The sequence below is a fragment of the Rousettus aegyptiacus genome, unplaced genomic scaffold, assembly GCF_014176215.1.
Source record: "Rousettus aegyptiacus isolate mRouAeg1 unplaced genomic scaffold, mRouAeg1.p scaffold_m13_p_7, whole genome shotgun sequence".
Classification (NCBI taxonomy): Eukaryota; Metazoa; Chordata; class Mammalia; order Chiroptera; family Pteropodidae; genus Rousettus; species Rousettus aegyptiacus.
The window spans coordinates 70,509,535-70,536,984 of NW_023416310.1; the positions used below are offsets into that span (position 1 = coordinate 70,509,535).

Here is a 27,450-nt window from a genome sequence, read left to right on the forward strand (position 1 = left end):
CCGGGCCAGTCCTGGGTCTTGCTGTCCCCTCTTCAGCACCCATTCCCCAGGGGACGTCACTAGGCTCTGGCTTCAGACAGTCATCCCCGCCCAGGGCTCTCCCCGAACCCCAGCCCCATCCACCTGGCCCGCCAGGCCGGTGTCCCTCGCAGAGCCGTCTGTCCCCACGCCGCCGGCTCCTGGGGCTGCCGCCCACACAACCCGGTCCCCCCCACGCCAGGGCCTCCCTGCACACCACTGACCTGCTCACGAACTTGGGGGATGGGGCGAAACAACTCAGGAAAAGAGGCCTGTTTTTTAAAATTTATTTTAAAACATGAAACCCAAGCTGAATAGAAACCACAGAAATTACATTGACAAGATTTCTAGTATTTGCCAAGAAAAATAAAGCCCCCAAAGAAAAATCAACCCCCAAACCCAGTTTGGAAACAAAACAAAACAAAACAAAAACCCAGAAACAGCAACAGCACATCCAGCCACGGCCCTGGGGAGGTCGGGCCGAGGAAAACGCCCAGGGGCTTGGGCCTCAGTCCCCACTCAGCTCAGGGTCACCCACACCGGGGCGGGGGGGGGGGGCGAGGCCGGGAGGGGCCGGGGAGGGCAGTGTTAATGGGCACAGACCACATGATCAAACAGAAAGCACCCCCCTGCCACGCGCCTCCCGCAGGGCCCGGCGGGCTGGGGGCCAGTGCTCCGGCTGGAATTGCATAGTGAGATGAGGTGGGCATGGCTGGGGAAGGGTCAGCGGCCGGGGGCTCCAACCAGGCCTCCCGCAACCCGAACCTGTGGCAGCAGCCAGGGCCCACGAGTCAGGTGTCCCCGTGGGACCAGGCCTCCTGCTCACCTCCTGGGGCAGAACCCTGGGGGGCTATGCGGCCTCCCTGCCCCCTACATGGTCAAGGACCACCCCCCCAAAACACTGCAGGGCCTGAGGAGCCTAAGGCCCACTGGTGGGGGGGTGGGAGTGGCTGTGGAGAGGTCACTGGGATGGGGGCTGGTCTGGGAGGGGGCCCCAAAAACTTAGGACAGAAAGACCACAAGCCCAGGACCCCCTCCTCTCCACGGACTTGGGTTGAACCTTTTGATTTTTCCACTTTTCCTCTATTCAGCCTCGGAGAGTGGAAGGGACTTGGCGAGGTCACTGAGTCACTGGCGGGGCGGGACGGCCAGGCGGGGCGGGTCCCCGGCCGGGCGGCCGCCCCCCGTGCCGTGCACATGCGTGCTCGGCGGCTGCTTGTGCTTCTGAGCAGTGGCTGAGCACGCGGTGGGCGCCCGGGCAGGGCTGCCCAGGGGCTCGGATGCTCCCGCCCCGGGGGAAGCGGCAGCCAGCGCGGTCGGCCGCGCCCAGGGGCCCAGATTCGAGGTTGGGGCCCCTGGCCCCCCGGGGCGCCCCGTGTTTGCCCACTCACCCCCCTCCCCTCCTAGTGACACTGCCCAGGGTTGGGGCAGCAGTAGCCTGGCCCCCGCCCCGTCTACCCTTTTGGTCCCAGATACCAGCACAAAGAAAGAGGGTCCCAGAGGAGGGGAAGGTGGGCTCTCCCGGCCCGCCCAGGGAAGGGGCACTGCCCGCTGCTCCGCCAGTTAACGCCCCCGCGCCTGTGAACCGCGGCCAGCTGCCCACCTCCACCTCGGGCCCTGGCCTGGCCTCTCTGAGTCAGGCTGGCCGGGCCAGGCCCGGGGCCAGCGGAGTACTTCCGGTCCTGGTTTGTGGGTGGCCACAGCAGGAAACAGCAAACATTGTACACTGAAGCCCAAAGCACCTTAGGGAAGCCTCGCTCCCACTTCACAGCTAGGGGGTCCGAGGCCACAGGGACCTGGCCCTACGACCCAAAGGACACCTGTTCCCAAGACATGGTCCTCCTGGGCAGCACCTGGGGAGGGCTCTCCAGGCCCACGGACTGCCTGTCGGGCTACGTCCCCCACAGCAGCGTCCCGAGAAGTGGCCGTGCTGGCCTGACCCCGCCAGCTGTGCAGGCCTCAGGGCCGCGCTCGCCGGGGCTCTGCGGAGGCTGGGGCGAGGTTAGTGGTTAGTCCCAAGGGGGGCGGCAGGGCCACGGGCTCATTCACAGCCAGCTTGGGTCCAGCCCCTGAGGCCGGGCTCCAGGACACTGCGCCTGTCCTGGACAGAAAGGGGACCGGGAGGGAATGCGCTGGGCCAGCAGCCCTGGCGCCCGCCTGCCCTAGAGATGACAAGTGTGGTTAGTGCAAAGAATGAACCAGGAGCTGCCAGACGTGGAGGGCAGGGAAGGGGTTTGGCACCAGGGAGGCGGCCAGCACTGGGTGGCAGCCGGGCTCGGTGTGACACTCGCTGTCCTGCTGCCGGGGAGGGCTGGGTGCCCACGGGCGCTGGGGGAGAGAGCGATGCTGGGCGGGAAGCAGAAAAGGGGGGCCCTCCCCAGAGGCCGCTGGCGACAGGTGGGGGGCCGCAGACACAGCAGAGGAGCGGGAGGCGCCTGGGAACAAAGCGGCGACCGCGCAGCGCCGGTGGGGGGCGGTGCGAGCCGAGGACGGCGCGGCCGGTCCGGGGTCAGCGTGCCACGGCGGGAGCGCCAGGGGCAGCACCGCCGCCCGGCCCGGAGCTCTGCAAACCCGAATCCTGGGAGGGCGGGAGGGCGGGGGCGGGCTGGCAGGGCCCGGGATTGGTGGCGGCGCGTGACCCATGGCGGGCGCTGGCCGGAGCTCCCGTGTCTCCAGCAGCCTGGGGCCCTCGCCGCGGCCCTCCGGGCTCCTGCGGGAAGGGGGAGGGCAAGGGGCCCAGGTGCGGCGGGTCCGGCGGGCGGCCGCGTGCAGGCGACAGCGCTGGCCCGGGGAGGGGCGGGGTGACTGGCACGTGGGGCGGGTGGCCGGCTGGGCGGTCTAGTGGCCACTGCCGCTGGAGTCGGGGCGAGGCTGGCTCGTGGCGAGGTATTTGGCTCTCATGCTGGACGTGTACTGCAGAAGACAGGGAGGCGGGCGGTCAGCAGGGCGCGGGCCTCGGGGGGGCGGGGGCCGAGCCAGAAGCGCCTCTGGGGCAGGACGGGACGCAGTGGCAGGGCAGACGGCCCTGGGGCCGGGGCCTCCGGAGGGGCTGGCCGGCCCCGTGCCCAGACTGAGCCTCGGCGGGTCCCAGGGAGCAGAGGCCGGAGCCCTGCTGCCCGGGCTCAGGATGCGATGAGCACACTGGGCCCCGGCCCTGTCCTGGGCACCTGGCACCAGGTCAGGCACAGCTTGTCCCCTCACCCCCCACCCCAAAAGCCAGAGCGTGGAGGCCCGCCACACACGAGCTGTCTCCTCCCTCGTGGGACCTTGGCCAAGGGGCCACGAGGCGGGTATTACGCAAAGGCGAGGTCAGGCTGGGCTCCAGGGAGGGTCAGAGGGTCACCGAAAGGCCCGAGTGGCAGGGCACGGGCCACAGGAGGGCGGCGGCCCACGGCCACTCTGCCCCATCGCCCTGGGAGGGAGGGCCCCTGAAGCCAAGCAGGCCCCGCAGGCTGAGGTGACGACGCAGCTGCCCGCTCAGGGGACCGAGCTGTGGAGTGCTCAGGGTCACAGACTCGGGCACGGAGGCGGCTGGAGTAGGGGACGGCCTGTTCGTCCCAGGCACCCTGGTCCAACCCGCGGCGCGAGGGCCTCGCCCAGGGCCTGCGCGTGTGCTCGCGACACGCGTGTGGCGGACGTGTGCTACCGCCAGTGTGCGAAGGGCCACGCCCCGAACGGGGGGGAGCGGAGACCCAGGTGTGCGCCCAGCGTCACCAGCGGGGGGGGGGGGGGGTCTGGCCAGCCACGTGCTGACCCCGCCGTCCGCCAGGGGCTCCAGCAACTTGGTTCCCCACCCCACTGTCCCCAGACCAGGAGGGACGACGTCCCCTGCCTCTGCGAGCCCCCTCAGAACTCCGGTGGGGAGGAGGTGTGCGTGCCCGTCAGGCGGCAGGAGACGGTGTGGGAGCAGTGGCACCCGAGGGCGTCATTCCATGACATGCAGCGGGGCCGGGGCCAGGGGGCTGCAGCCGGGGCCCCTGAGGGAGCCCATGCAGGTGTGTGGGGACGGCGGGGAGCAGCCTGCGCGCTCGCTGCACGAGCGTGTGCACCTCGAGGCCGGGCCTGCCAGCTGCACCCCAGGACTCAAGCTCGCCTGAAATCCGCCCATGAGCCCTGGTGCTGTGCACAGGCGTGCACGGGGTCTGGGGCCACCTGCAGCTGGGCAGGGGTGGGGAGGGGCTCACTGTCCCTGGTGGGAAGGCAGGCCACCGTCCAGTGCAGCACCAGAGGGCTGGAGGCCGCAGAGCCCGCAGGCCAGTGCCCACCAGAGCTGGCCCCATGGGAACCGGTCTACGTCGGCCTCGGGGCGCGTCCGACGGGCCCAAGGCCAGCCCTGATGAGGGTAGCGCAGTGAGCAGGTGCGAGGCACGGAGGTGCAGGCGGGCAGTGCAGGGCAGGGGACCCGGGCGGGTCAGTACCTGTCACTCTGAGGGCACGGCCACCACCGTGCTCGGGCACTGTCCACGGGTTTAAACTGCCAGCCCGTGTGGCTGCCAGAATCCAGGGCAGCCAGATAGCGCTAGGATGGCCCGGGGGGGGAGGGGTGCAGGAGAGAGAGAAAGAGAGGCGGCCTCAACGCCCAGGCGCAGGCCCGGCCCGGAGGCCACGGGGTGGGACACGGCACCGCCGGGGGCGGCCGAGCGTGAGGACACTGCCCGGGGGCCCGCACGGCCCGGGCCAGCTCTGCACCGCAGGCCACGGCGGGGCCACCGCACACATGGGCGGGCACTTCTGAAGCAAGGTGGCCTTCAGCCGCTTCAGCCGCCCTGTCCTTTGCAGCCCGCCACCTCCGGGAAGCCCACCAGGGCCCCTGCCGCTGCGATCTCCTTCCCTGTGGCACAGAGCCACCCTGTCCCCTCGCCCACGTTTCGCCCCCGGGCAGAGGAGACACCAGGCCGGGCTCCAGGGCCTGGGTGGAGCTCGGGAAGGAAAGGAGGGGGCGGCGCCCCTCGGAGCGGAGCTGGCCACCCGGCGGCTGACCCCTGGCCGCCCGCTCTGGCCCAGGGCACCTCGGCGCCAGCTCGTGGGCCCACTGAGCCCCGTGCACTCGGACCAGATGGCCGCAGAGTCCCGGCTGGGGACAGCCCCTGGTGCCCACTGCAGGCTCACAGCTGTCCACGGGGCCTGCACTGCCTACGAGGTCCACTCCAGACCACCCGGGCGGCAGGGCCACGCCCCCACCCAGGCCTGGGGGCCCCCAGCCTCCCTCCTGCCCAGGGACTTACTGAGGGCGGCGGGGACTCGCGCCCGATGAGGGGGGTGTTCTCACAGCGCGGGTTCTGGAAGTTGGCGTTCTGGCTCCTGCGGCACGAGGAGAGAAGGGCCGTGACTGCTGGCCGCTGCGGTCCCAGCTCTGGGTCAAAGGGCCTGTCCTGGGGTCGGGCAGACTGGCGCCCCGGCGCCCACCCCACACTGCTCGCTCCCATCCTGACTTCGGGGGGGCGGGGGAGGGGCGGGGTACACCGTGTGCTCTCCTCACTGCCCTGTATGTACCTGCGAGCAAGGGCCTGGGGGCATCCCATGAACCTGGCACAGTAACCAAGGGCTCAGAGGGGGCCCGTGGCCACCCGGCTGCCCACCCCGGCCCAGCCAGAGCCCGCCCTCGCCCGGCTGCCTGCCTGCCACGCGGCCAGGCCCAGCCCCGAGCCAGCCCTACTTCCCAGACCCAGACCCTGCAGCTGACCGAGTGGCCTCCCCGTGGCCTGGGCGCAGGAGGCGCTCAGTAGCAGGCTGACCCCACCCCAAACCCAGGCAGCCCCCCCAGCCCCAACAGGACCCCACTGCCCGAGGGCCCCGCCGCCGTCCCAGCGGCCCTGCCATGGTCCTCCCCGGCTCTCGCCGGCCCTCCTCCTCTCCCTTCCTCGCTGGGCCTGCACTCCACGCTGCGGCTCGGCCGACGTGCCTGTGGCCACGCTGCCCGCCCCGTGACTCAGCTCTGCCTGCCCCTGCCTGGGCTGCCCCCGGCTCCCGGTGTGACTCACATGTATTCGGTGACCGGGGCGTTGCTGACGGTGTGAGCCGCGGCCGGGATGCTGGTCTCGCTGCCGTAGCTGCTCCCGCAGCTGTACAGACTGGGCATGTGCACGCGGTAGAGGCTGTCGTGCGCCTGCCGGGGCCCGGGGGCGGCCTCCTCGCCCCCGTCCTCGTCGGGGCCTCTGTGGGGGAGCCAGCAGCACAGGCTCAGGCTCTGACACGCGGCCGCCTGCAGGGGGTCAGCTCTGGCACACGCACAGTGGGTCCCAACCCTGGCTCGGCCACATACCCACTGGACTGTGGGCAAGTCACCCGGGTTTGTCCTGAGAGAGGTCCTGTGCGTTGGCCTGTACTTGGGGACATGGACAATGCCAACTAAAAGGAGGGGGCCGGGCCCCGCCGGGGGGAGCACAGACGGCTAGGTGCCTGGAGGTGGCGGTGCACCCCTTTCTGGCTCCGCAGGCCCCAGCCTGCATCTTCGGGTGGCCCGAGCCCACACCCGGGAAGGACTGAGTCCTGTTCTTCCCGCCCTGCTGCCCGCTAGCTGTCCACTCTCCACCCCGCTCACGCCGTTGTGGGGCAGGGCAAGGCAAGGGAGCCGTGAGCCAGGCCTCCGGCCCTTCCTGGTCCCACGCAGAGCTCAGGGCTGGGCAGCCTGCTACTGAGGGCAAAGGTCAGCCAGACCGAGGCACACGTCCCATCTGCCCACCACCAGCGGGGTGACCTCGAGCAGAGTCTCTTCACCACGCTCCACGCAGTGAGACGAGCGAGCCGGTGGTCTCAGCACCAATTACCCGCCCAACACAGGGCTGAGCCCGAGGGGTTCGCCAAGTGCCACGGACGCCGGGGCGGTCACAACCCCAGTTTACGGTTAGAGACCAGAGCGGGTAAGTGACGTGTCCAGAGTCACACAAGAAGCAAGGGAAGAGCTCGAGTCTGAATCCAGGCCATGTGGTTCCAGGGCTGTGCTCTTAGCCACGCCCCTGTAGGTGCCATCGTCATTCCCACTGCCACCACTGTCACCGTCACCGTCACCAGTGGCAGCACCACTACCACCATCACAAGAGAAAATAGCACACAGGGCAGAGACCGGAGCTGAGCCCTTCTCCATTCGAGCTGGGCCTCCACGCAGCTGCCGTCACCCAGGTGGGAGGGAGGTGACTGTGAGGTGCTCCGCGGCGCCAAGGGCAGGGCCCAGCATGGCCACACACACTGCACCCAGTAAGACTAAGGGAACTAAGGCAGGGGCTGCGAGGATCCCCCCCTTCGAAGACAAGAACGTAACGGCCCCCGGGGAGGTAGCTGCCATACTCATCGCCCCGCTGAGTGGCCACGGAGGCCATGACACCTGGGGCCTTCCCCACAGCTGTGCCCACAGCCAGCTAGCTGGTCTCTGCACCCACGACCCTGCGCATCTGCAGCCAGGGGCGGCGAGACGGACGAGGCTGGGGAGCTGGTTCTCCCCGCCTGCTCCGGACGCGCCTGTCACCTGGGCTGGGAGCACCTCCGGGCTGGTGTCCATCTGCAAAATGGGGGTGCTCGCCTCGGACCCACAGCCTCACAGTCACTGCAGAGGCTTGGACAGGGCTAACGGGTGAGGAAGCACTTGCCCGTCCCTGGGGACGAGGACATGGTCAGCCCAGTGGCAGCTCTCTACGGCGTGCTGTGCGCTACGGCTGGGCGCGAGCTCCAGGACCTCCCTGAGCCTCACCTCTTCTGCTGCCAGGTGTGTGGCACGCTGCAGACGATGGAGCTGAACATGAGGGCTGTGACGAAGGAGAACAGGGCCAGGTAGATGAGGCCCTCGACGCCGTCATAGCAGAAGCCTGTCAACGCCTGCACGTAGTCCTGAGGCCGGCGAGGACGGAGGCGGCCAGGCCCACAGGGACCAGAAGAGAGAGACGGGGGCAGGGTGAGGACGGGATGCTGCGCCCGGCCCCAGCCCCGCCCTGCCCCCAGGGAGCTGGACTGAGGGTGGGCTGAGCCCCCATTCTGCGCAGCCCTTCCCCAGCCGCAAGGCCCCGGTCCCCAGCCGCACGGCCCCGGTCCCCAGCCGCACGGCCCCGGTCCCCAGCCGCACGGCCCCGGTCCCCAGCCGCACGGCCCCGGTCCCCAGCCGCAAGGCCCCGGTCCCCAGCCGCACGGCCCCGGTCCCCAGCCGCACGGCCCCGGTCCCCAGCCGCAAGGCCCCGGTCCCCAGCCGCACGGCCCCGGTCCCCAGCCGCACGGCCCCGGCCCCCAGCCGCACGGCCCCGGTCCCCAGCCGCACGGCCCCGGTCCCCAGCTGCAAGGCCCCGGTCCCCAGCTGCACGGCCCTGGTCCACCAGGTGCTCTCACCAGGTGCAGGCTGCGACAGTCCACCAGGGCGGTGAGGTGCTGCAGGTTCACCTCCGTGCCGTTCAGCACCTCCTGAACGCGGAGCAGAGGGTCCTGGGGGACACACAGCACGTGAGGTCGGCACCACGGTCGGGATGGGGAGCCCAAGCTAGCCACAGGGGCCCGGGGTGCACCCCAGGCTTCGTGCGCCCCACGCTCTACCATCGAGACCACCCTCAAACCCACACTCTCAGTCCCCCAAGGACCCTGGGCCTTTAGAAATGGCAGCCCCAGAGTCAGTGGCCTGGGCCTGGGGGCGGCCGAGGACTTGGGGATAGAGGGGGAGGGCGGGACCCACCCACGCCTGTCCAGTGCGGCCACCACCATGTGGTCCCTTCATTGTATGAGAGAAAAAGAAATACCTACATGTGTCCTGACGTTGGCCTGGTTCTTTTAAAAAACCATATTTTAAGGAATAATTAAAGGACAAATTTTCATGACATTTTAAGTGACAAGACACCGCCTTCTGTGACCCATTTTCTAAGGCTCCTCTGCACTCTGAAGTGGATTCCAGGCGGCAACTTACTGCTGTGGACGGACGGTGTGCGCCCCCCCACCCCCCCGGCCCCAGGTGCATGTGGCAGTCCTGAGCCTGGACCTCGCGTGTGGCTGGGAGGAGGCGATGGCAACAAAATGACGCGGGGTGGCCCTGACCGCGTCCGGCGGCGGCTGCCCTCGCAGGCACAGACCGGGACAGACTCGCGCAGACAGACGCGCGTGCGAGGGCGCGGAGCAGACAGACAGACGCCCACGTGCCACGGGCAGGCCGCAGGCGGCGCCGGCCCCGGCCACACCGTGACCTCGGACGTCCGGCCTCCAGGACTGGGAGGAATAAACGCCCGTCTAAGCTGCCCGCCAGCGGGGTCCCTTGGGATGGCGGCCTGAGCGAGCTGGCCACCTACCTGTCCACTCAGCTGCGCCAGCGAGAGGGGGCCCTGACTGACAGAAGCGAAAGGGAGTCGCCTTCGAGGGCGCTTCACGCTTAAACCCCGCGAAGAACTCATCGAGCGGGCCGGCTGCTCTCGGCCTTGGAGAGCCCGGTCACGCAGGGCTCCCGGCACCGCGGGGCGGCGGGGTGCTGTCTGGAGCAGCCACGGCGACCCGCGTGAGCAGCCGTGCTCCGTCCAGAGCCGCGGGGGAGCGCGGTCTCCTCTAATCCCCAGGAGGCCCCCAGGGGGCGCACCTCGCACGGGAATCATGGCGGGCAGATCCTACTCTGCCTTGTTCGGGCATCTGTACCCCTGACCCTCAGTTTTTTAATATGAAGTGTTCGTGTGACTTTTTAAACAAAGAACAGGATTATTTTTAAGAACCTACCAAAATCCCTGGAGAAATGCAGGGGCATGTGGAGGGGCAGGAGGAAGAGGGGAGCCCACCCCCATGGGGCCCGGCTCACCCCTCACCTTGGAGGCCGGGTACTCCCGTGGGACGGTCTTCAGGAGCTCGGCCACGACGTCCTGCATCTCCACCAGTGCCTTGTGGCTCCCCGACAGCTTCTGCTCCACAGAAAGGCCCCCCGATTTCAGCGGGGCCGGAGAGCCTGACCCGCACCGCACACACACCTGAGGCCCCGGCCCATACACAGGGCATCCAGCTGGTGAGGCCACCGAGGCTCCCGGGGTGCCCTGGCTGTGCCAGGGCCAGAAGGGGCACCTGGCACGGCTCTGTGGGCCTGCAGGACACTGGGGTCCACACACCCAGACAACAGGTATCCCCAAAAGTACAACAACTTTAAAGCAGACGGGTAATCCTCAAGACCCCAGAGGGCTATGCAATCATGTGGAGGGACAGGCAGCCGGCTAAGTGCTCCCCTCCAGCCCACCCTGACAGCACCCCATCACCCCAGCGCAGACGTGGCCCCCCCTAGTCCCCCCCACTGCTCTGCAGGGCTGTCCAAGGGCAACCAGGAAGTGAAAGGCGCCCAGGAATTCAGAGGCCATTAAGGGCCACCCAGAAGGCTTGCACCAAGGACACCTGGGTGACAACCCCTGGGCAGTCAGTGCCGTCAGCACCGCACAGCCCAGCTCCCTGCCCCCTCCCAGCTGTGCCCGGGGGCTCGCAGGGTCCCAGTGGGCATGAGAGGGCCTGAAGGGCAGCAGAGGGACGTGGGGAACGTGGAGCTGGGACCTGCGCAGCGTCCGGACAGCAGTGGCTGAGCTCTCACCTGCTGGAAGGGGTTGGAGGCTCGCGGCGAGCAGGCCAGGTAGTACTGCAGGATGTCTGCGGAGAGAGGTGAGGCCCTGCCCTGAATGGTGGCGTGGCTGTGCAAGCCCCAGGTGCCTCCCGTCTTGGGGACCCTCTGGGGCCCAGCATGGGATGGGCGCCAGGAACAAGAGCTAGAGGCGGGGCAGGGCTGGGCCCTCAGGTCTGGGGTCCCGTCCAGCTCAAGTCAAAACAGAACACAGGACCCGCTTTGCTTTGGCCGCCTGTAAATGGGGCTGGCATGCCGGCCCCATGTGCTCTGTGGCTGGCACTCACGCAAGGCTGGGGGCGGCTCACGCTCGCAGAGCCCCAAGCAGCGAGGGCCTGGAAAGGCCTGGCCGATGGCCCGGAGGCAGGGAGCGTGGCTGTCTCCAGCAGCCCTGCTGCCCTGGCTCAGCCCTCCCCGACAGGGACAGACGACCCTCCCTCCTGGGGGGGACATCACGAACAGGCTTAGCTGGAATGGCTCCCTCGTTAAACAGGTTCAAAGCCAGCCCCTGTGCACTCCCTCGGGGCTTTCCTGGGCCATTAAGCACTTTAAGGTCACCCAGCACCCTGCCACTGGCCCTGAGTGCTCGCTCCTCTCTCCCCGACACCGACGCCTTGGGAAGTCCCTCGGCTCACGGCCCTGTCCACTTCTCGCCTGCTGGCCTGAGGGGCCGTGTGTCCTGCTGCAGGACCGCAGTGCCTCCTGGCTCCCTCCTGAACTCTCACTGTCCCAAGAGCCCCAAGTGGCTTTGCAAAGGACACACCCACAGGCCACCCCTCTTCCTTGCTTATCACCCCACGAAGCCCCCTGGGATCAAGCCCGATCCCTGACCAGACCTGGCCCTTCCGGCCTCCTGCCCCCGCCTCCCACAGCGGTCTGCCTCGGGGCCTCTGCACGGGTGCACGGCCTGCTCTGGCCCCATTTCGGCGCCGTCTCTTTGGCAGACCACCCTGACCGCCTGCTCTGAGCAGCCGGCGTCACCTGCTCCCCTCCTCGACCCCCGTCACCTGCCCCATCCGGGCACCACTGGCCTCACCCAGGTCTGTGGTCTCACAGCCTCCCGCTTGAGGAGGGGGTTCCTGTCTGAGCTCCTGCCTCCCCACCTGGGTGAGTCCTGCCTCCCGGACAAGGGACCTAGACCGAGGGCCCGCAAAGAGGAGGCTCACTCGGCTTGCTCAGGGGTTTCCTCAGCCTGGCCACGGGGGCACCAGCTCAGACGTGGCCACACACTCACCCCCACTCAGCACCGAGTGCTCGTCCACCATCCTGGTCACGTAGGTGTCGGGGTCCACACAGAAGTCACTGGAGCCCTGGGGTGGGTGTGAGCAAGGAAGACGGGGTGACCAAGCTGGGCCCCCAAAACCCTCAGCTCTCAGCGGCAGCCTGGTCCCCCAGGGCCTGCTTTTGGCTCGGGAAGGAAGAGCATGTGCCCGGGAGACGCTGCCTTGCTGTGTGCCCAAGGACAGGTTCGCAGCCCTCCTGTGCCCTGGGAGTCTGGGGGGACGAGGAGAGCCCCTGCTCGTACAGCCTCCCCCATGCTGAGGCGCAGCAGGCGGGGACCGCCCTCCCCGCTGCCACTCACCACAGACGCGGCCAGCTCCAAGCCCAGCGCGCCCCAGCTGATGACGAGGGCCAGGACTCCCAGCAGGCAGACCCTTGGGGCGGAGAAAGGCCGTCAGCACCCCCAGACCAGGGCGCGGGAGGGCCAGGCCCCAGGGTGTGTCTGGGGGTCCCCCCCCACGGGATCTGTGGCCCCCCCAGGGGCAGACCCTGTGCCTGACCCACTGACGGGGGAGGGCGGGGAGTTGACTCAGGGAGCCGGGCGGGGGTGGCCCTCACTCACCCCACCAGGATGCCCTTGGAGCTGCGGATGAGGCCAACCAGCACCAGCAGGCAGATGGCGACGTCCAGCAGCAGCAGGCCCAAGTAGCCCAGCCACCTGCGGGCAGCCAGCATGTGGGCACAGGGGGCACAGCGGGCGGGGGAGGGGGTGCTGGAGCAGGCCAGGCCCCACCAACCCGTAACACCTCAGGCGCTGGGGCGGAGCTGCCTGGCCCTTCGGGGTACCACTTCACCCAGGGCCAGCAGCTCCGGGCGGGGCGGGCAGGAGAGAGGGCGGGGCCGGCAGGAGAGAGGGCGGGGCCGCACCTGTACCAGTCGTAGAGATCCACCTGCTCCGCCAGAGTCTCCAGCGACACGGCTGGGTTCCTCCAGAACGGGATGGCAGCTGCGTAGCCCAGCAGGGTGTCCAGCAGGCTCTGCAGCCGCTGGACCGCCCGCAGGGGCTCGGGCCGCGCGGCCAGCTGCCGCTCCAGGCTCTGCAGGCTGGGCTCTGCCGTGCGGTTCAGGGCGGCTGCGGTGTCCCACACCTGCGCCAGGCCGCGGGGCGGGGTGAGCCGGGGAACCGACAGCTCCAGCTAGCGCGCGCACGCCCACCCCTCGGCTGCCCCGCCCGGGCCTCCTCCCACACGCTCGGGCACACGCGCAGACGCGGGGTTCGGCCGCAGGAAGGGAGCCCCCCCCTCAGCCCGGCGGCCACTCACGCGGTCTTGGACCCCAGCCACAGTGCGGTTGGCGTGGCGGAGCGAGTAGGTGGCCCGATGGATGCCGTCACTGGTCTCCCCATTGCCGTAGAAACCCACGGCGATGCCGGCGCTGGGACAGGGCGGGGCCGCGCAAGCGAGCTGGTGAGTCCTTCGCCTCCCGCGGGGAGCCCCTGCAGGGGCCCCGGGGCGCCCCCACCCGGCCAGGCCCCGCCCCCTCCCCACGCTCACCTGCAGACCAGGGTGGCGATGATGACGCACCAGGCGGTGCAGCAGCAGTCGGCGTCCAAATGCTCCTCGCTCTTGCGCCGCCGGCAGCACAGCCAGAAGGAGTAGAAGAGCAGGAAGAGGAGGTCCAGGGCGAGGCAGGCCAGCGCGGCGGCGCCCAGCAGCAGCAGCGCCTGCGGGCGGCCGGAAAGGGCGCTGGGGGTGGGGACGCCCTAGGGCCGAGCGCCCGGCCTCGCTCCCAACACCTGTGTGACGTGCCTGTGGTCACCGGGGCCCGGAATTCCAGACTCACGTCCTCAACCCAGGCCCCACTCAGAGGGGCAGATGGGCAGGGCCATGGGGTCCTCCAAGGTAGGCTAGCTGTGAATCGGGATCCCTGACCAGACCAAACCCCGTGGGGGGAGGTGCCCCTTGGGGAGGGCGGCGGCAGGGCCTCTGGGTGGGGCCAGCGCTGCTGCTTACTGGCCACCTGGCCCAGGAAGGCCTTTAACCTCCGTTTTCTCTGGTAAGAAGCGGGTAACGCTGCCCCCCCCCCCCCCGCCAACAGGCGGGCAGTCTCAGTTCTGCCAGGCAGAGAGCTGGGCCTGGGGAGAGGCTGTTTGCATCAAGGTCCCGTCCTGGCCACCAGCACTGAGGCAGCCTGGACCCACTGCCTTTTCGAGCAGCCCGAAGGGCCCAGGATTCCCCCCAAAGTCCCGGGAGACACCCTGCTGTCACGGAGGATGGCGTCCCCGTGGGAAGCAGTGACGTCTGCTGTGGGGTCAGCCGTGGGCCGGGCCCCCGGGTGGGGGGAGCACGTGGCACCCGGCTCCCCCTCCTCGGGCACACGCTTGCTTGCCGGCCCAGCGCTTCGGCCCATTCACGGATGAACATGGGGCTGCAGAGGGGCACAGCGAGGGCCCACGGCCGCGTCACGGCCCCTGAGGACCTCGGCGCCGGTCCTCTGCGGGGCGGGGGCGGTGGGTGACACGGGGCAGCAGGCTGGGCCTGACCACGTGTGCCTGGTGGGGTGGGGCAGGTTAAGAGCCGCCACACAGAAGGCCTGACACGGGGAGACGCTCACCCGACGGGTGCCACTGGGGCTGTGTGACAGGCACCCCCGGCCGCCGGAGGACCTGCGCACGGCCTCCCTCCCCACATGTGAACACTCGGCATGCGGTCCTCCCTGGGGCCTGGGCCTCGGGAGCCACCGGGAGTGGAACCCCCCGGCCACCCGCCCTGCAGGGCCCCCCGGGACAGGAGGCTTAGCCACAGAGGCGCCGGGACCATAGAGTGTCTTCTAGGAGACGGTTGCCAGGCAGCACAGGGACGATGGCACTAAGCTCAGCGGCCTCGACAGGCTGCCCGGCCATCAGCCCCGGACGACCCCCTCACCCCCACACTTGAGCAGGGGCTCTCCCCCATTCCACCCGACCGGAAGGCACCTCCAGCCGTGGTCCCCAGCCACGCTCGTGCCCTGGGCCAACGTGCTGTCTGGAGGCTGGGCCTCCGTGCCCTCCAGGATGCATGGGGTTGGGGCGCCCTCTCGGAGAAGCCACCATGAGGCTGCAGCCCACGCCCACTGGCTGCCTCGCAAGCAGCCTGGACACAGTGGATGTCAGGGGCAGGTGCCCTCTACTCCTCCTTCAGGCTGGGGTGCAGCCGCCCACTGCCCCCCACTGGCAGGAGGGCCTGATGGGCCCAGACCACCCCTGCCCACCAGCTGGATGGGGGAGGGAACAGGCCTCATGGGGATGGCACCACCCCATCAGCCCAAGGCTCACTCTGGGCCCTGGAGCACTGGGGCTTGCTCACAGTCACACAGGGAGACGGGCCAGGCTGCAGCGGGAAGTGTCCAGGTGGGAGTCCAGGGCCTGCCAGGGGGGCTGGACTCAGTCACGGAGGGGCGTGCCCCTAAAGGGGCCTGGGACTGCACCCTACCTGCCCACCCCGCCTCACCCCACCCCAGAAGTCAGTACGCATTAGGGTGCTTGGGAGGGCGCCATCTGTGTGTCTCTGGGTCTGCCCTCCCTTGCCCAGGCTGGACACTGGTCAGAGGAGCCGCAGGCCCTGCCAGACCCGAGGTCACAGGTCGGAGGCAAAGGGGAGGGCACAGCACTGCCCCTCGGGGCCCTGGCTCGAAGGGACATCTGCACTCCCATAACCAAGGCACCTCCAGCCCCTAGTCAGTCACCAGGTCCCAGCGCTGCCACCTGCAGGCCCCGCCCCAAACCCTGGGTCAGACCACACCCCACCCGGCCCGGAAGCCTCCTTCGAAGCCCGGCTGCCCTGGCTCCCACGGTCCTGCCGGGCTCTTCGGCCGGCCCCATCTCCGCCCCGCACTGGCTGCTGCAGGCCACCCTTTGCTCCCTCACTGTGGGGCACAACCAGCAAGGCAGGGCCCCCACCCCCACGTCCCGAGCCCAGCTGGCTCGAAGCTGCTGCTTAAACCCAGGGTGCCCTCCCGGGCGAGGCGGCCGGGCTCAGGGGCACAGGGTAGGTGAGCCCCACGGCACCGGTGGTGACCCACCGGCGCTCACACTGTCCTCAGGACCCAACGCACCACTGCCTTGCTGGCGCCGGGACCCCCATGCCCCCGTGCCAGACGAGAAAACTGAGGCGAGATAAGCATCGCCGGCCCCGTGGGATCTGGCACCGGGGGCCAGGCTGTGCGGGCCTGGGGGATGTGCGCGGTGCCAGGGCCCGGCCCTGGAGGGGGCAGGCGGGTGGCACCCGACCTTCCCCTGCAGCTGACCTGGCTCGTGTTCACGCCGGGCTCTTGTCCTCGGTTTTTCCATTTTCTTAAACCACAAACACGTTCTACCTTTATAATTAAAACACACAGAACCAGAAAGCTGCGTGCAGCTCTTCAGCCCGGCGTGGGAGGCTGCTGGCCTGGGCCCAGCTCGGCCACACGCGGCTCCGGGCAGCCTCCGGTCGGTCCCTGCCGCTCTCTGCGCCCCGCTTCCTCCTCTGAAGACAGGGCGAGCATTTCCCGGCACTTCCCGCTGTCACGGGGAGAAGGGCCCCGGCAGCCGCGAGGCCAAGCGCGGGCCCTCTGGGTTCATGGTGCTGCCGTGCGCTCCCTGCTGGGGCCCGGGGCCCCAGGAGCCAAGATCAAGCGGAGGGGCCCCAGGTCTCGACACCAGCAGGATGAGAAGCGCCAGTGGCTGCACGCGGCCACCCCAAAACTCAGACCCCACAGGGGCAGCCCAGCTCCCAGGGAGCCAGAGTGCTGAGGTCGGACGCTATTCTGCCTGGTTCTAGATGTGACCGAGTCAGTGGCCGTAAGCTCTGCGTCGGCTTCCCCACACGTCACGGCGGGACAGCAACACCGGTCTCCGAGAGCGGTCGCCTAGAGTTGAAGGAGGTAGCACGTGTACGGGCTAGAACGGCACCTGGGGGCCGCCACGAAAAAACTCAGGGCCCCCGGGGGTGCTGCTCCTGGGTGCTCTGCCACCACGCAGCCTTGTGGGCTGGGGACAGGAGGCGGGTGTCCTGGGTGCTGGAGGGGAGGGGCCCAGGGCGACTCCCAGCGGGTGAGCGCGTGCACAGCCCCGCCCACACACACACACACACGCACACGTGTGCACATCCACACACACCCCCACCGCATCCTCACACACGCGCACACCCACAGTCACTGACACACACGAAGTGTCACCCTGTGAGCTCCCCAGCACTGGCGGTGACAGCAGCCCATGGCTGGAGGCTCCTGGCGGTTCTGGGCAGGTGGGTGGGGTGGGGAGGGTCCCAAGCCCCTGGGCATCGGACACTCACCAGAGCCTGGAAGGGGGAGGTGACAGGCCAGCCAGGGACAGTCCCCTGCTTGGGGGTCCTACCCGCCACAGCGCTGGGGGAGGGCCCTCCCACCCCAACCACTGCCCGACACCCCGGGCCAGGCCCCTGAGGGTTAGAATCTGACCTAGGCTCGGAGACGGGTACCTGCGGGTGTGAGATTTGCGCAAGCTCCTGCAGGCAGGGACGGCCAGAGGCCCAGGTGCCCGCTTCGCACAGGGAGCCAAGTGTCCGGCATGCAGGGTTCAGTCCCGCCCCCCGCCGCCGTCTGTCTGCCCAGCTCCAGGAAGCCCCACCCCCCAACTGTGAGGCTCAGGACCCCGTTTCCACCACCTGTGTACTGGCTCCGTCTGCCCACACCTCCCCAGGGTAGAGCTGGAAACGCCTCAATAAGCTCATCGCTTTGCACTGGGACTAAGTGAGGCCTGGCGCCCAGAAATGTGGGGACCCCCTGCTCCGAGACGCAAAGGCCACTTCCTCCCCTGGCAGGATGGCCAGGCTTCAACGGCAACCCCAGGGGGCCAGCAGCAGGACAGCCTCCCACACACAGCCCCTGCAGGGAGCTGACAGCACCCTCCCGGGTTACGCGGGAGGGCACCCAGGTGTGGGGCGCCCAGCACCCGAAGCTCAGATCCCAGCCTAGCGCTGCGGACCAGCCCCAGGGCACCCAGCCCCGGCGGCGGCTTCCACCGGCCCCAGGCCAGGCGCCCAGCATGACCTCTGCCCCGGTTTCCCGAGGCCAGGTTCCCAGGGACCAGGCTGGCATTCCCACAGGGGCCCCGCCCTCCCTGGCCACCGGCTGGCGTCCCCATTCAGAATGAGAATGGGAAATGTCTGATCAGCATCTGGGCTCTGACCAAATGGAATTTTCCGTGTGTGATGGAAGTGATGTCAGCACTCGGTCAGGCGAGGCGAGATGCTCGGGCCCGTTTCCTGACCGCCGGCCACAGTGCTGGCTGCCAGCCACACGAAGCGCCAGGGACTCAGGGGCACGTGTGATGGGCACTCGGCGTGGCCATGCGTGCACCGCGGGGGCCGCGGCCCACACACATGCCGGGCCCTCCGCCGGTTCCACAGCCCTGGCCGCCCCGTCCCCCGCACGGCCCCTGCAGCCCCCGCCACAGAACGACCTACCCACAGGGATGCTCTGCCCACGCACATGCTCCCCCCGTGCCCTAAGGCCCCCAAAGGCTTCACCCCTTTTGGAAACGCCAAGCAGCCAGAGCTCCGGGTCTGAGGCTTGTCAGGGGGACCCAGGACACCTCCCAGCCTTGGCAGGGACGGCGGGAAGGGGCCCAGGCAGCGCTGTCCTGTGCGGGCCTAGGCCGGCTCCCTGCGCGGGGGAGTGGCCCCGGGGCGCGGGCTCCCTGGCTCAGCCCCAGGCCAGCCCTGTGAGGGGAGGGCGCGCAGAGTGCCACCAAAGCGTACCAAGCGCTCTGCAGCAGGGGCTCAGCTCCACCCCAAGGTGCACGGCGCCAGAGGGCACGGAGAGGAGCCGAGGCCTGGAGCCCGGGCCCTCCACGCCCTGCCCCACCCCCTGGCCGGCTGCTCCTGCGGCCGGCCCTGGACACGGGCTGTCAGCACGTGGGCGTGAGCAGCGACCCGGGCACAATGCCGCACCGAGATGCCCCAGCCCACCAGGCCAGGAGTGCCATGCATGGCCCTGGGCCAGCAGACCCCCGTGCCGGCCACGAGGGAGCAGGCCACACCAGAGCCACACGCAAACTGCTGGGGCACACGCCCCTCCTCCACCTCCGACACCCGCCATTCCAGGGACAGCGGCCTCTGCGCCCTTACCTGCTGACCCCGAGTGCCGCCCTGCCCACTCAACCCCTCCGCGGGCCACCACAGTCCACAGCCAGGCTGAGGAGTCCCCTGCCGCACTGTGAAACCCTCACTGGCCCCCGACCCCAGCCCGGAGGCCACGTCCCCGCCTCAGCTGCTTGACCCTTGGCCAGCCTCACTGTGGGAAGTCACATGCACCCAGGCACAGGTACTCAGTGTGCAGGGAAGATTTGGGAACCAGCAGTCCAGAGGTGACTGGTAGGCTCCAAGAGGTCAAAGGACCTCTTCAGGGGCACACAGCTGGTGGGGTGAAGCCAGGATCCCAGCCCGGGCCAGCGTGACAGCAGCCCGAGGCCCCACGACGGCCTGTGGCACGAGAGAGACCAGCAAGGCGGCAGGGCGGGAGCCGGGCCCCACCCGGGCTCGGCCCTTGCCGGCGCTCCCCGAGGCTGCACGGCCAGGGGGCGCAGGGCTGGGCTCCAGAGAGGGGGCAAGGCCAAACCCCGCCGGGGGCCCGGATCGCACTGCCGCGACCCACACGTCCTCGGGAGTGGACAGGCCTGAGCGACCACACGAAGGGCCCTCAGCCCGGCGCCGGCCCGAGACCGGGGAATGCCCGCACACGTGGCTCCCTACGCGGCACCGGACCGGGCACTGCGCACAGCGACAGACACAAGCCGGGCTGGGCCGGCGCCTCCCGAGACCCCCGCTGGGCGGGCCCGGGTGCTCCGAGGCTGTGGGGAGCCGGGCGGAGGAGCTGGGAGCGTGCGGAAGCCCCAGGAGGTGTCCCCCAAACTGCCGCTGTCGGTCAGAGGGTGCCGACTGGGCACCAGGAGAGGCGGGGACAGTGCAGGCCGAGGGCCAGCACGGGGTCCAGGCCTGAGTGCTCTGGCGAACGGTGCGGCGAAGGTCAGTGTGGGGGGAGGGGGACAGCGGGCCCTCCACTGTGTGAGGGGACCATCCCGCCCCAGCCCCTAAACCGCCGAGGGCCCTCCTCCGGAGGAAGAGGCCAGGGCGGGGGTCCAGCAGGCACCACCTGGAAACCCACAGGTGCCCAGGCGGCAGGCTTAGATGAGGGCGAGGAGGGGAGGGGCATCGGGCTGAGCCCCTCTGTGTCTGGGGACCCAGCTGGGAGGGCTCACACCCCACGGAGCTCCCCTAGGGCTGGCCCTCGGCCTCACACTTGGCCTTGCTGGCACCCAGACCACCCAGGGCAGGGGCAGCACCCACTTCCTAGGCCAGAAGGTACACCCAGGCTCACACACTTAAGTGAAGGAGGCAGAGTCTGAGCCAGCAAAGGCCTCCCAGGCAGAGCTCTGGAAAAGGACCTCGCGCCTCCTGGGCCGGGCAGAGTGGGTGCCGCAGGTCTGGCTCTCCGAGAGCGAGCTGGGTGCCGAGCTGGCTGTGTGGCCCGCAGCCCCCCACCCCTCGGCACGCTTGGCCGAGGCTCCCCGATCCTGGCCAGAATTAAAAACAGACTTTCCACCGAGCCAGGCTTGGGTTTCTCGAATTCCATGACGGTGAGCTCGTGGCCCTGCCTGGGACAGCGCAGCCAGAGGCCGCGGTGAGGGGGCCATGAGGGGCCCAACTTTCCGTCCAGCACCCCCACCCCGAGGTCCGAGGTCCAGGCCGCAGGCTGCACAGACAGCACCACTGGCGCCTCGTGGCCACGTGGGCACACGCCACGCTCACCTCGCCCGCCATGGAGACGAGGGCAGAGCCCCAGCAGGGCCCCGAAAGCAGCTCTAGCCAGTCACCGCCCGACCCTGCGGCCCACCAGGCCTGCTCTCCCAGCGGCCCTGCCCTGCTGCCCCGGGGACCTAGGCCACAGGCCTCAGACACAGCCAGAGGCCACCAGATGGGGGTGCTCACATCATCGGGGCTCGCGTCCACCAGCGGCACAAACCTGGACTCGGGCCGGGCCTAGACCAGGAGCCGGACGGCTAGGGCAGCCCTCGCCATGGTTGGGGACCCAGCCGGGGTGCCTGGGGCCGGAGCAGGCAGCAGGGTGGGCGCACCATGGCCGCCGCCCTTCCCAGAGGCAGAGGTGGTCACTCCGGCTTCGGGCAGCCTGGCCTCACCCCCACGCCCTTCGCCAGCACAGGACAGGCCGGCCAGAGCAGTGCCTACGGGACGCAACGGTGGCCTCGCTGGCACCCCTGCCCCTCACAGCCCCCCATCCCTCCATGGGGCCTGGGTCCCCCAGGAGGGGCGGGTGGGCTGTGAGGGGCAGGGTGCCTTCTCCAGGGGGTGGGGACGTGCCAGCTGGGCGGAGGGTGGCACACGTGAGCAGGCCTGTGTGTGCACGAGCCCATCTGGGCTCACAGAGACCAGGCCTTGGGCAGGGGTGGTGGAAAGGGGGCTTTCGAGGGGCCCCACGCAGCCCCTCCCCCGCAGCCCGCCCGCCCACCTTGGCTCCACCAAGCCTGGCCCAGGACACCGCTCAGCCCCCACCTGGCCCTCTCCTGCATCCAGGCCCCTTCTCCTGGCTCTGGACAAGAACAAGAGTGGACCCAGAGCCAGCTGGCACCAAGGGTGGCCCCATCCTGCCTCTGGCACTGGGCTGGAGGCCTGGCCTTGACCGAGGTCCAGCGCAGCCCGCATACCGCGGCAAGGGCCCCCGCTGCCTCAGCAGATGTCCGCCGTGCTGTGCACCCCGGGGGTCCCGCCGGGCAGGCAGCAGGCCCGATCTGCTGGCACCTGCCATCCTGTGTCCAGCAGGGGCCCCAGGGCAGGCCCAGGCACGTGCAGGCCCTTTCTAGGACCTCAGGCCAGGGATGTCCTCCGGGAAGTGGCCCTGCCTCTGGCTGCGTGAGTGGCTCCCTGCTCTGGGTGGCACAGTACCTAGTGTGTGCCCAACGAAGCCTCACCACACAGGGTCCTCCCCCTCCCCAAGACCGAGGAGAGCCCCAAGACACCCGAGGGCCGTGTGTGTCCCAGCCCGGCACAGGGCTCAGGGGGGCCCTCTGCGGATCCCAGGAGGCAGGCGCAGCATGACAGGATGCTCCTGGGGTCCTGCCACACCTACGGCCTGTCCTCTGTCACATGCCCCAATTCCTCGGGGGCCACATGAGGCACTTCCCATATCCGTGGCCAGTGCCTGTCTGCAGATTCGGTTCCTCTTCTCCCCGGAGGACTCAGCAGTGTGGGGGAAGGGGGTTCGGCCCCGATGCCTGCTGGGGGCCCAGAGCCTCCCCCCCAGACTCGCAAACTGCGCGAGGGCGGTGTGCACGGGGCGGGGCGTGGGCTGCAGCGGGAGCCTGCCTGTGTCTGCTGCTGCTGCTGCCGCCTGGAGGGTGGCCTCTGTGTGGCGGCCACCCCCAGGGCCACTGTGTGGCCCCCCAGAAAAACGTTTATGAAACAGACAGCACGAGCCTCTCTGGCAGAGTGGCTGTGGCCTGTGGGTCAGAGCCACACAGTACCCTGCCCAGAGCCTGACCGAGAGCCCCTGGCCAGGCACAAGACGGCTGATGTCCCTGGCCTGCATGCCCTTCCCTGCATGTCCCCTGGCAAAGCAGTAGTGCCTGAGACAGACCCTGCACATGGCATCCTCAGACCAGGAGCCACCGAAAGGCCTAACCGTGGAGTCTGGTGACGCGGACGCCGCCCCGACGCCAGGCGGAGGACGCGGAGTTCGGCCCCAGCACCTACGCCCGGGGGGCAGGCTTGGTGGTCCAGGCAGCACACCGCCCAGCCCTCCCCTGGCCAAAGGCAGGCACGCGACCCCAGCTCGGCCGATCAGATTTCCCCTCGGACCTCGACACTAGCCGAGCAGCAAACAGCCAGAGTTGATCTGGACCAGAAGGGGCTCCCTGCCCGCCTGCCCAGCACGGCCTGCGCCCCAAGGCCCGGCGTGTGAGCCCCGCCAGGCAGGGGTGCTTCAGCAGCTTCCGCCGGCTCCTCGGCGCGCTGTCACATCTGCTACGTTTCTGTCACTTGCAGTCTCAGAATCCTTACTGCTACCATGGGATGCAGTCCGAGGACCGAGAAGCAAGGTGCACGGTCATGGCCCCGAACACGTGGTGTTTAAAAGCAGCTCACAGGAAGGGCACGCGGCGCGATCGGAGTTTTAAGCCACACCCGCCACACGCAAAGTTCGTGGACAAAGCCCCGCGGGACGGGCTCTTCTTCTGCCTCCATACTCTTCCCTCGCTTCCAAACGTCCCACGAATGAGTATTACTCTTATAAAGCAGAAGAGAAGCAATAAATGCTGTTTCTTAAACACAGCGAATTGCCTTCCCACTAACGGCAAAGACATCAGGGCCAGGCCTACCCACGGGGCATGGCTGCTCTGCCACCAGCCTGCGTCGGGCACAGGGCTGACCTTGCCGGAGCTGCATTAAACCAAGGTGCTGTGGTCTCTGTCGGGAGCCCCCTAAGTGATCTCGAGTCCCCTCCGAGCGGCCCTCCAGTCTGCACGCGCCACCTCTGGGCACGGGGTGCTCGCCGCCTGGCAGGGCCACGTGCTCACACCAGAGGGACTCCCTCATCCTGGGCCGAGGCTCAGGGTTCTCTCTGCCGCAGGGCCTTTGCACGTGCTGTTCCCGCTGCCTGGACCGCTCTTCCCCACGGTCTCTGCGTGGCTACCCTGGTCTTATCTTCAGGGTCTTGCCAGAAACACCCAAGAACTCAGGGCTCTAATGGGAAACAGGCCCACATGCTGCCAACCCGAGGCGACGGCTTCCATCTGACCTGGAAAGTGGGCCAGTGTGCCCTCCGCATGCCAGGCTCCGGGCAAGTCCCGGCCTTCTGGCCCTTTACAGCCTGCTTGCAGACTCCATGAAAGGCCAGGCGGCACCTCCCTCAGGAAGCCCTGACTACCAGGCTCCCGCAGGCCCTGTCCTGGCCCGGCCACAGTGCCACACGAGGCTGCGACTCTTCCATCCGTCTCCCCTTCCAAAGCCCCCCGAATTGGCAGAGAGAGTGCGACTTCCACCTTAGGCCACCTGGGGCTGTGGAGAGGCTCGAGGAGGGGGCGGGGGTCGTGAGGGCCGGTAGGAGTTGAGGGGGCAGATCCCCCTAAGAGAGGGAAGATGTGAAGCCCAGAAAGGTAGATGCCCCACCCGAGGTCACGCAGGTAGGAGGCGACAGAGCTGAGTCCCAGGCCCGGCGCTTCAGCCTCAAGACAAGGCTCTGGGAGCCCCGCCCACAGCCAGGTCAGGCCCAGCTGTCACCATGGAGCACAGTTGAGCCTCAGGCCACATCAGGTCCCGAATACCAGGCACAGCCCCGGAGCTCAGCTGTGCGTCCATCAGGGGGCCTCTTCCCAACTCTGGCCTGCAATCCTGCCTCCCTAAAACCGAAGCCCTGCCCTCCCACCCCCCCAGCTCCCTCCTCCATAAAACCAAAGCCCCGCCAGCTGCCTGGTGTTGAGGATGCTCCAAGCCCAGGGCAGTGATGGCCCCTCCTGGCAGGCAGGCGGGGGGTGGGGGTGGAACAGGTCAGAGCAGCCCCCAGAAGCCCCTCTGCCTCCTTCCTGCACCTCCCACACAGATCCCATTGGCCTCACAGAACCCACAGTCTGTCCATTCAGCAAACATCGTGGGTCCCCAGGAGATGGGGTCCATGGCCGGGGAGCCCCTGCTCTGCAGGATGGAGGCCTTGGGAAGCTGGGAGCCTAAGACCCTCAGTCCCAAGAGAAATCAGAAACCTTTAGGATGTCAGATGCCCCCTCACTGCCAAAGCCTGTGTGGGACCAGCTGGGGCTCCGGGAACCCTCAGAACAGCCCCCATCAGATCCTAAACCCCAGTCATGTCCCCTGCAGGGGGCCCGGTGAGGGGACCCGGGAAGCCCCCAACCCCGGTCCCAGCTGCCTCTGGCTCCTGGTAGGACAGGAGCCAGAGGCCTGAAGCAGGGTTCCGGCCCGAACCCCTGCCTACTACCTGACTCTGAGCCTCAGCTGCTAATCTGTAGGATGGGGACAGTCATCCTTCTCCCCCAGGCTTGCGTGAGGAAGGGTTAGTGATAGGTGTCCCCACACAGCACCCTGAAACAGGGCTGGCCCACAGGGATTTCCAGCGGATTTCACCAGGGCCCCCAGCAGTAGCTGAAGGGTACAGGAGAAAACAGGGAAGGATGAAGACTGGACGCCCCACGCCACACACCTGCACTTGGCCTCACCTTTCCCCGGGGTGGCTCAGGAGAGAGAAGCCCCCGCCCCAGCTGGGCCCGGCCCACACAGCGGGAGGGAACTGTCAGACCCCCGAAGTCCAGGCTGGGGCTGGACGCAGGCAGGCTCCTTGGCTAAGACAGGTGTGCCAGGTCAGGAGGACACGGGGCCCGACACCCACCAGGGGGACGGGACAGCAGCCTCCCCACAGTGAGGAGTGCTCCAGCGGGGCAGGCAGGAAGGGGCCCTCGGCCATGGCCCGCACACCCAGGACGGGGGCTGCCTCTGCGGCGTGCCCCAGCACAGCAGCGGCACCTGGCCCTGCGCCCCCGCCGAGACCCTGCAGAGAAGGCGAGCTGGCTCCAGTTTCGGGCTGAGGCAATGAAGGCTCAGAGAGGTCAAGGGCTTGCCCAGAAGTACCAGCACAGAGCGCAGGGGCAGGACGCAGGCTCAGGTCCGGCTCGCCCCACAGCCCACGGCCCACAGCCAGGAGCAGAGGTGGCGGGGGATGGAGACAGGCTGGTTTCCACCCCGTGAATTATTCAGTGGCTAATTCTGCTCCTCAGAGAGGAGGTAGGAGAGAGAGAGTGAGTCAGAGCCTTCCCACGGCGGAGGAGGGAATACAGCTCACGGAGGCGGCCAGAAACGGGGGGCCTCTCCGGGGCCTGGGCCCTGCAGGAGCCTGGGCTGCTCTCCCCACCATGTGTCCTGGAACCCAGCTGGGAGGCCCATGGGAGGACCGTGAGCATCCTGGAGGGCAGGAGAGGCAGCCAGTCTCAGCACGGCTGGCAGCATGGCCAGGTGGCAGCCACAGGCCAGCAGGACAGCTCCTCAGGGTCACAGACACCCCCGGTGCCCCAGGGGCTGCCCTGGAGCTGCAGAACTGACAAGTGGCATGGAACTTCCTCGAGCAAAGCCCAGCCTGGCCTGTGGATGCAGAGCCCCCCGAGACAGACGTGGCAGGGCTGACACGTGAAGTTCCTGGGGAGCAGAGGAGCGGCCCCAACACCGTCGTCCCCCAGGCTGGGGTTCTAGAGCCTGGGTGCTGCGTTAGATGAAATCCTGCTGTCTCTGGACGTGCCTGGGCCGACCCATCGCCCGCTTTCTATCTGCTCAGACCTAGGGCAGCAGGGCTGGGGGCAGGCGCCCAGCGAGCACTGAGGCTGGGAGCTTGGGGCTCCCCGCAGAGATGGGGAGCCCACGGTGCCCTCACCTCTGCTTCTGTCTCCCCTTGCCCGGATAAGAGAGGATATGCAGGACGGAGTTCTGAACAGGGAGGCACGACAGCGCATAGAATCCTGGATTCCCAGGCCATCCTCACAAGCAAAGTTGTCTCCACCCCACCCCTGGGCCGAGCAATGATTGCCAGAGAGAAGCCCGGAGGTGTTCCAGGTGACCAGGCACCCAGGTCATGAGGCTGCTGGAATCCGGGTCCCCAGGCAGAGGGAAATGCCCACAGCCTGGTGCCTTGCCCTGCACTCAAATGACAGTGGCTCAGCAACAGGGGTTTGGGATGACTTCACCTCAAGGGCTCCACTGGGAGAGTCTGGTCACTTGGGGAGAGGACTGCAAAGGGCTCCATGACCCCCCAGGGCCGCCTAGGCTCAGCTCCCCTCAAGCCTTGCAGACTGAGACCCACCTTGCATCCCTGTGGCCGGGCCTCCTCCCTTGGGGGCCACTGGCAGCCAGTCTGGGGAGGCTAGGTGTCCGCCCGGCACACACTGAACTGTGTGCACATCCTACAGCCAGCAGCCCGGCAGGTCTCAGAGCCATTGGGTCCCATGGGGAGGGGGCTCTGCCCACGAACGAGCCCCCCACACACACCCGTGATGGGCAGGGGGGCCTGGGAAGGAGCTGACAGCTGGCGGAGGCCGCTCTGTGGAAAGGAGGCGGCTCCAGTAACCCCAGAAAGGAGGGCCTCAGTGACAGCAAAAGAGATGGCGAGAACCTGCAGGAGGGCCGCGGATCCCAGATGGGGACGTGGGAAGTCCCTGGACTCTGGAAAAGGAGAGACCCGGGGCCCAGGAGGAGACCCTCGAGAAGAAAGGGGGCCGTGACCCTCGATGGGGGAGGGGCCGTGACCTGGAGCCCTGACCCCCGCCCCCGCGTCACCTGCTGGTAGTCGGTGTCCTCGGGTCGGAACTGGCTGCTGGTGGCCTCCCAGCGCAGGTCGACGTGGGGCAGCCGGTGCAGGAGGTTCACCCACCAGGGCGCCGCGTAGCTGACCCCGGCCATGGCCGCCGACGGCGCGCGGCCGCCGCGGGGCTCCTCGCTGGCCCGGGGCGCCGGTTCAGGGGCCCACCGACCCGGGCTTGGCCGTCTGCATCGCCCGCGCGCTCCTGGGCCCAGCCCGGCCCGGCTCGGCCCGGCTCGGCCCGGCTCGGCTCCGCTCGGCTCCGCTCGGCCCCGCTCGGCCGCCCGCGCCCGCCGCCTCTTTGTTCGCCGCCG

The 27,450-nt window shown here is 68.7% G+C and overlaps 1 protein-coding gene across 3 annotated transcripts; it reads right to left on the reverse strand.

Annotated features, from left to right (window-relative positions):
• Nucleotides 1–289: 289 nt before the first annotated feature.
• Nucleotides 290–27,435, reverse strand: TTYH3 (tweety family member 3). Of its 3 annotated transcripts, XM_036224387.1 has the most exons (15): nucleotides 27,115–27,435; nucleotides 13,333–13,502; nucleotides 13,102–13,213; nucleotides 12,707–12,927; nucleotides 12,402–12,497; nucleotides 12,141–12,213; nucleotides 11,793–11,868; nucleotides 10,532–10,587; nucleotides 9,771–9,863; nucleotides 8,329–8,421; nucleotides 7,703–7,839; nucleotides 6,000–6,173; nucleotides 5,244–5,319; nucleotides 4,437–4,537; nucleotides 290–2,931 (listed from the first exon to the last, which is right to left on the reverse strand). In XM_036224387.1, exons 1-15 carry the CDS (start codon nucleotides 27,235–27,237, stop codon nucleotides 2,916–2,918), a joined length of 1,617 nt encoding a protein of 538 aa, XP_036080280.1. In that variant the 5' UTR covers nucleotides 27,238–27,435; the 3' UTR covers nucleotides 290–2,915. The 3 variants fall into 3 exon arrangements, with proteins under 3 accessions (XP_036080280.1, XP_036080281.1, XP_016021587.2); XM_036224388.1 differs by lacking the exon at nucleotides 4,437–4,537 and having other exon boundaries at nucleotides 27,115–27,434; XM_016166101.2 differs by lacking the exons at nucleotides 290–2,931; nucleotides 4,437–4,537 and having other exon boundaries at nucleotides 5,099–5,319.
• Between the last annotated feature and the right edge of the window lie 15 nt (nucleotides 27,436–27,450).

Bases quoted from the DNA above. Each gene is read 5' to 3' on its own strand.
- TTYH3 (XM_016166101.2), bottom strand. From the start codon at position 27,237: ATGGCCGGGGTCAGCTACGCGGCGCCCTGGTGGGTGAACCTCCTGCAC. The intron at 12,214-12,401 runs GTGAGTGAGGGC...CTCCGCCCCAAG, and splicing joins TCCAAGGGCATCCTGGTGGG to GGTCTGCCTGCTGGGAGTCC. The intron at 11,869-12,140 runs GTGAGTGGCAGC...CACCCACCCCAG, and splicing joins TGGAGCTGGCCGCGTCTGTG to GGCTCCAGTGACTTCTGTGT.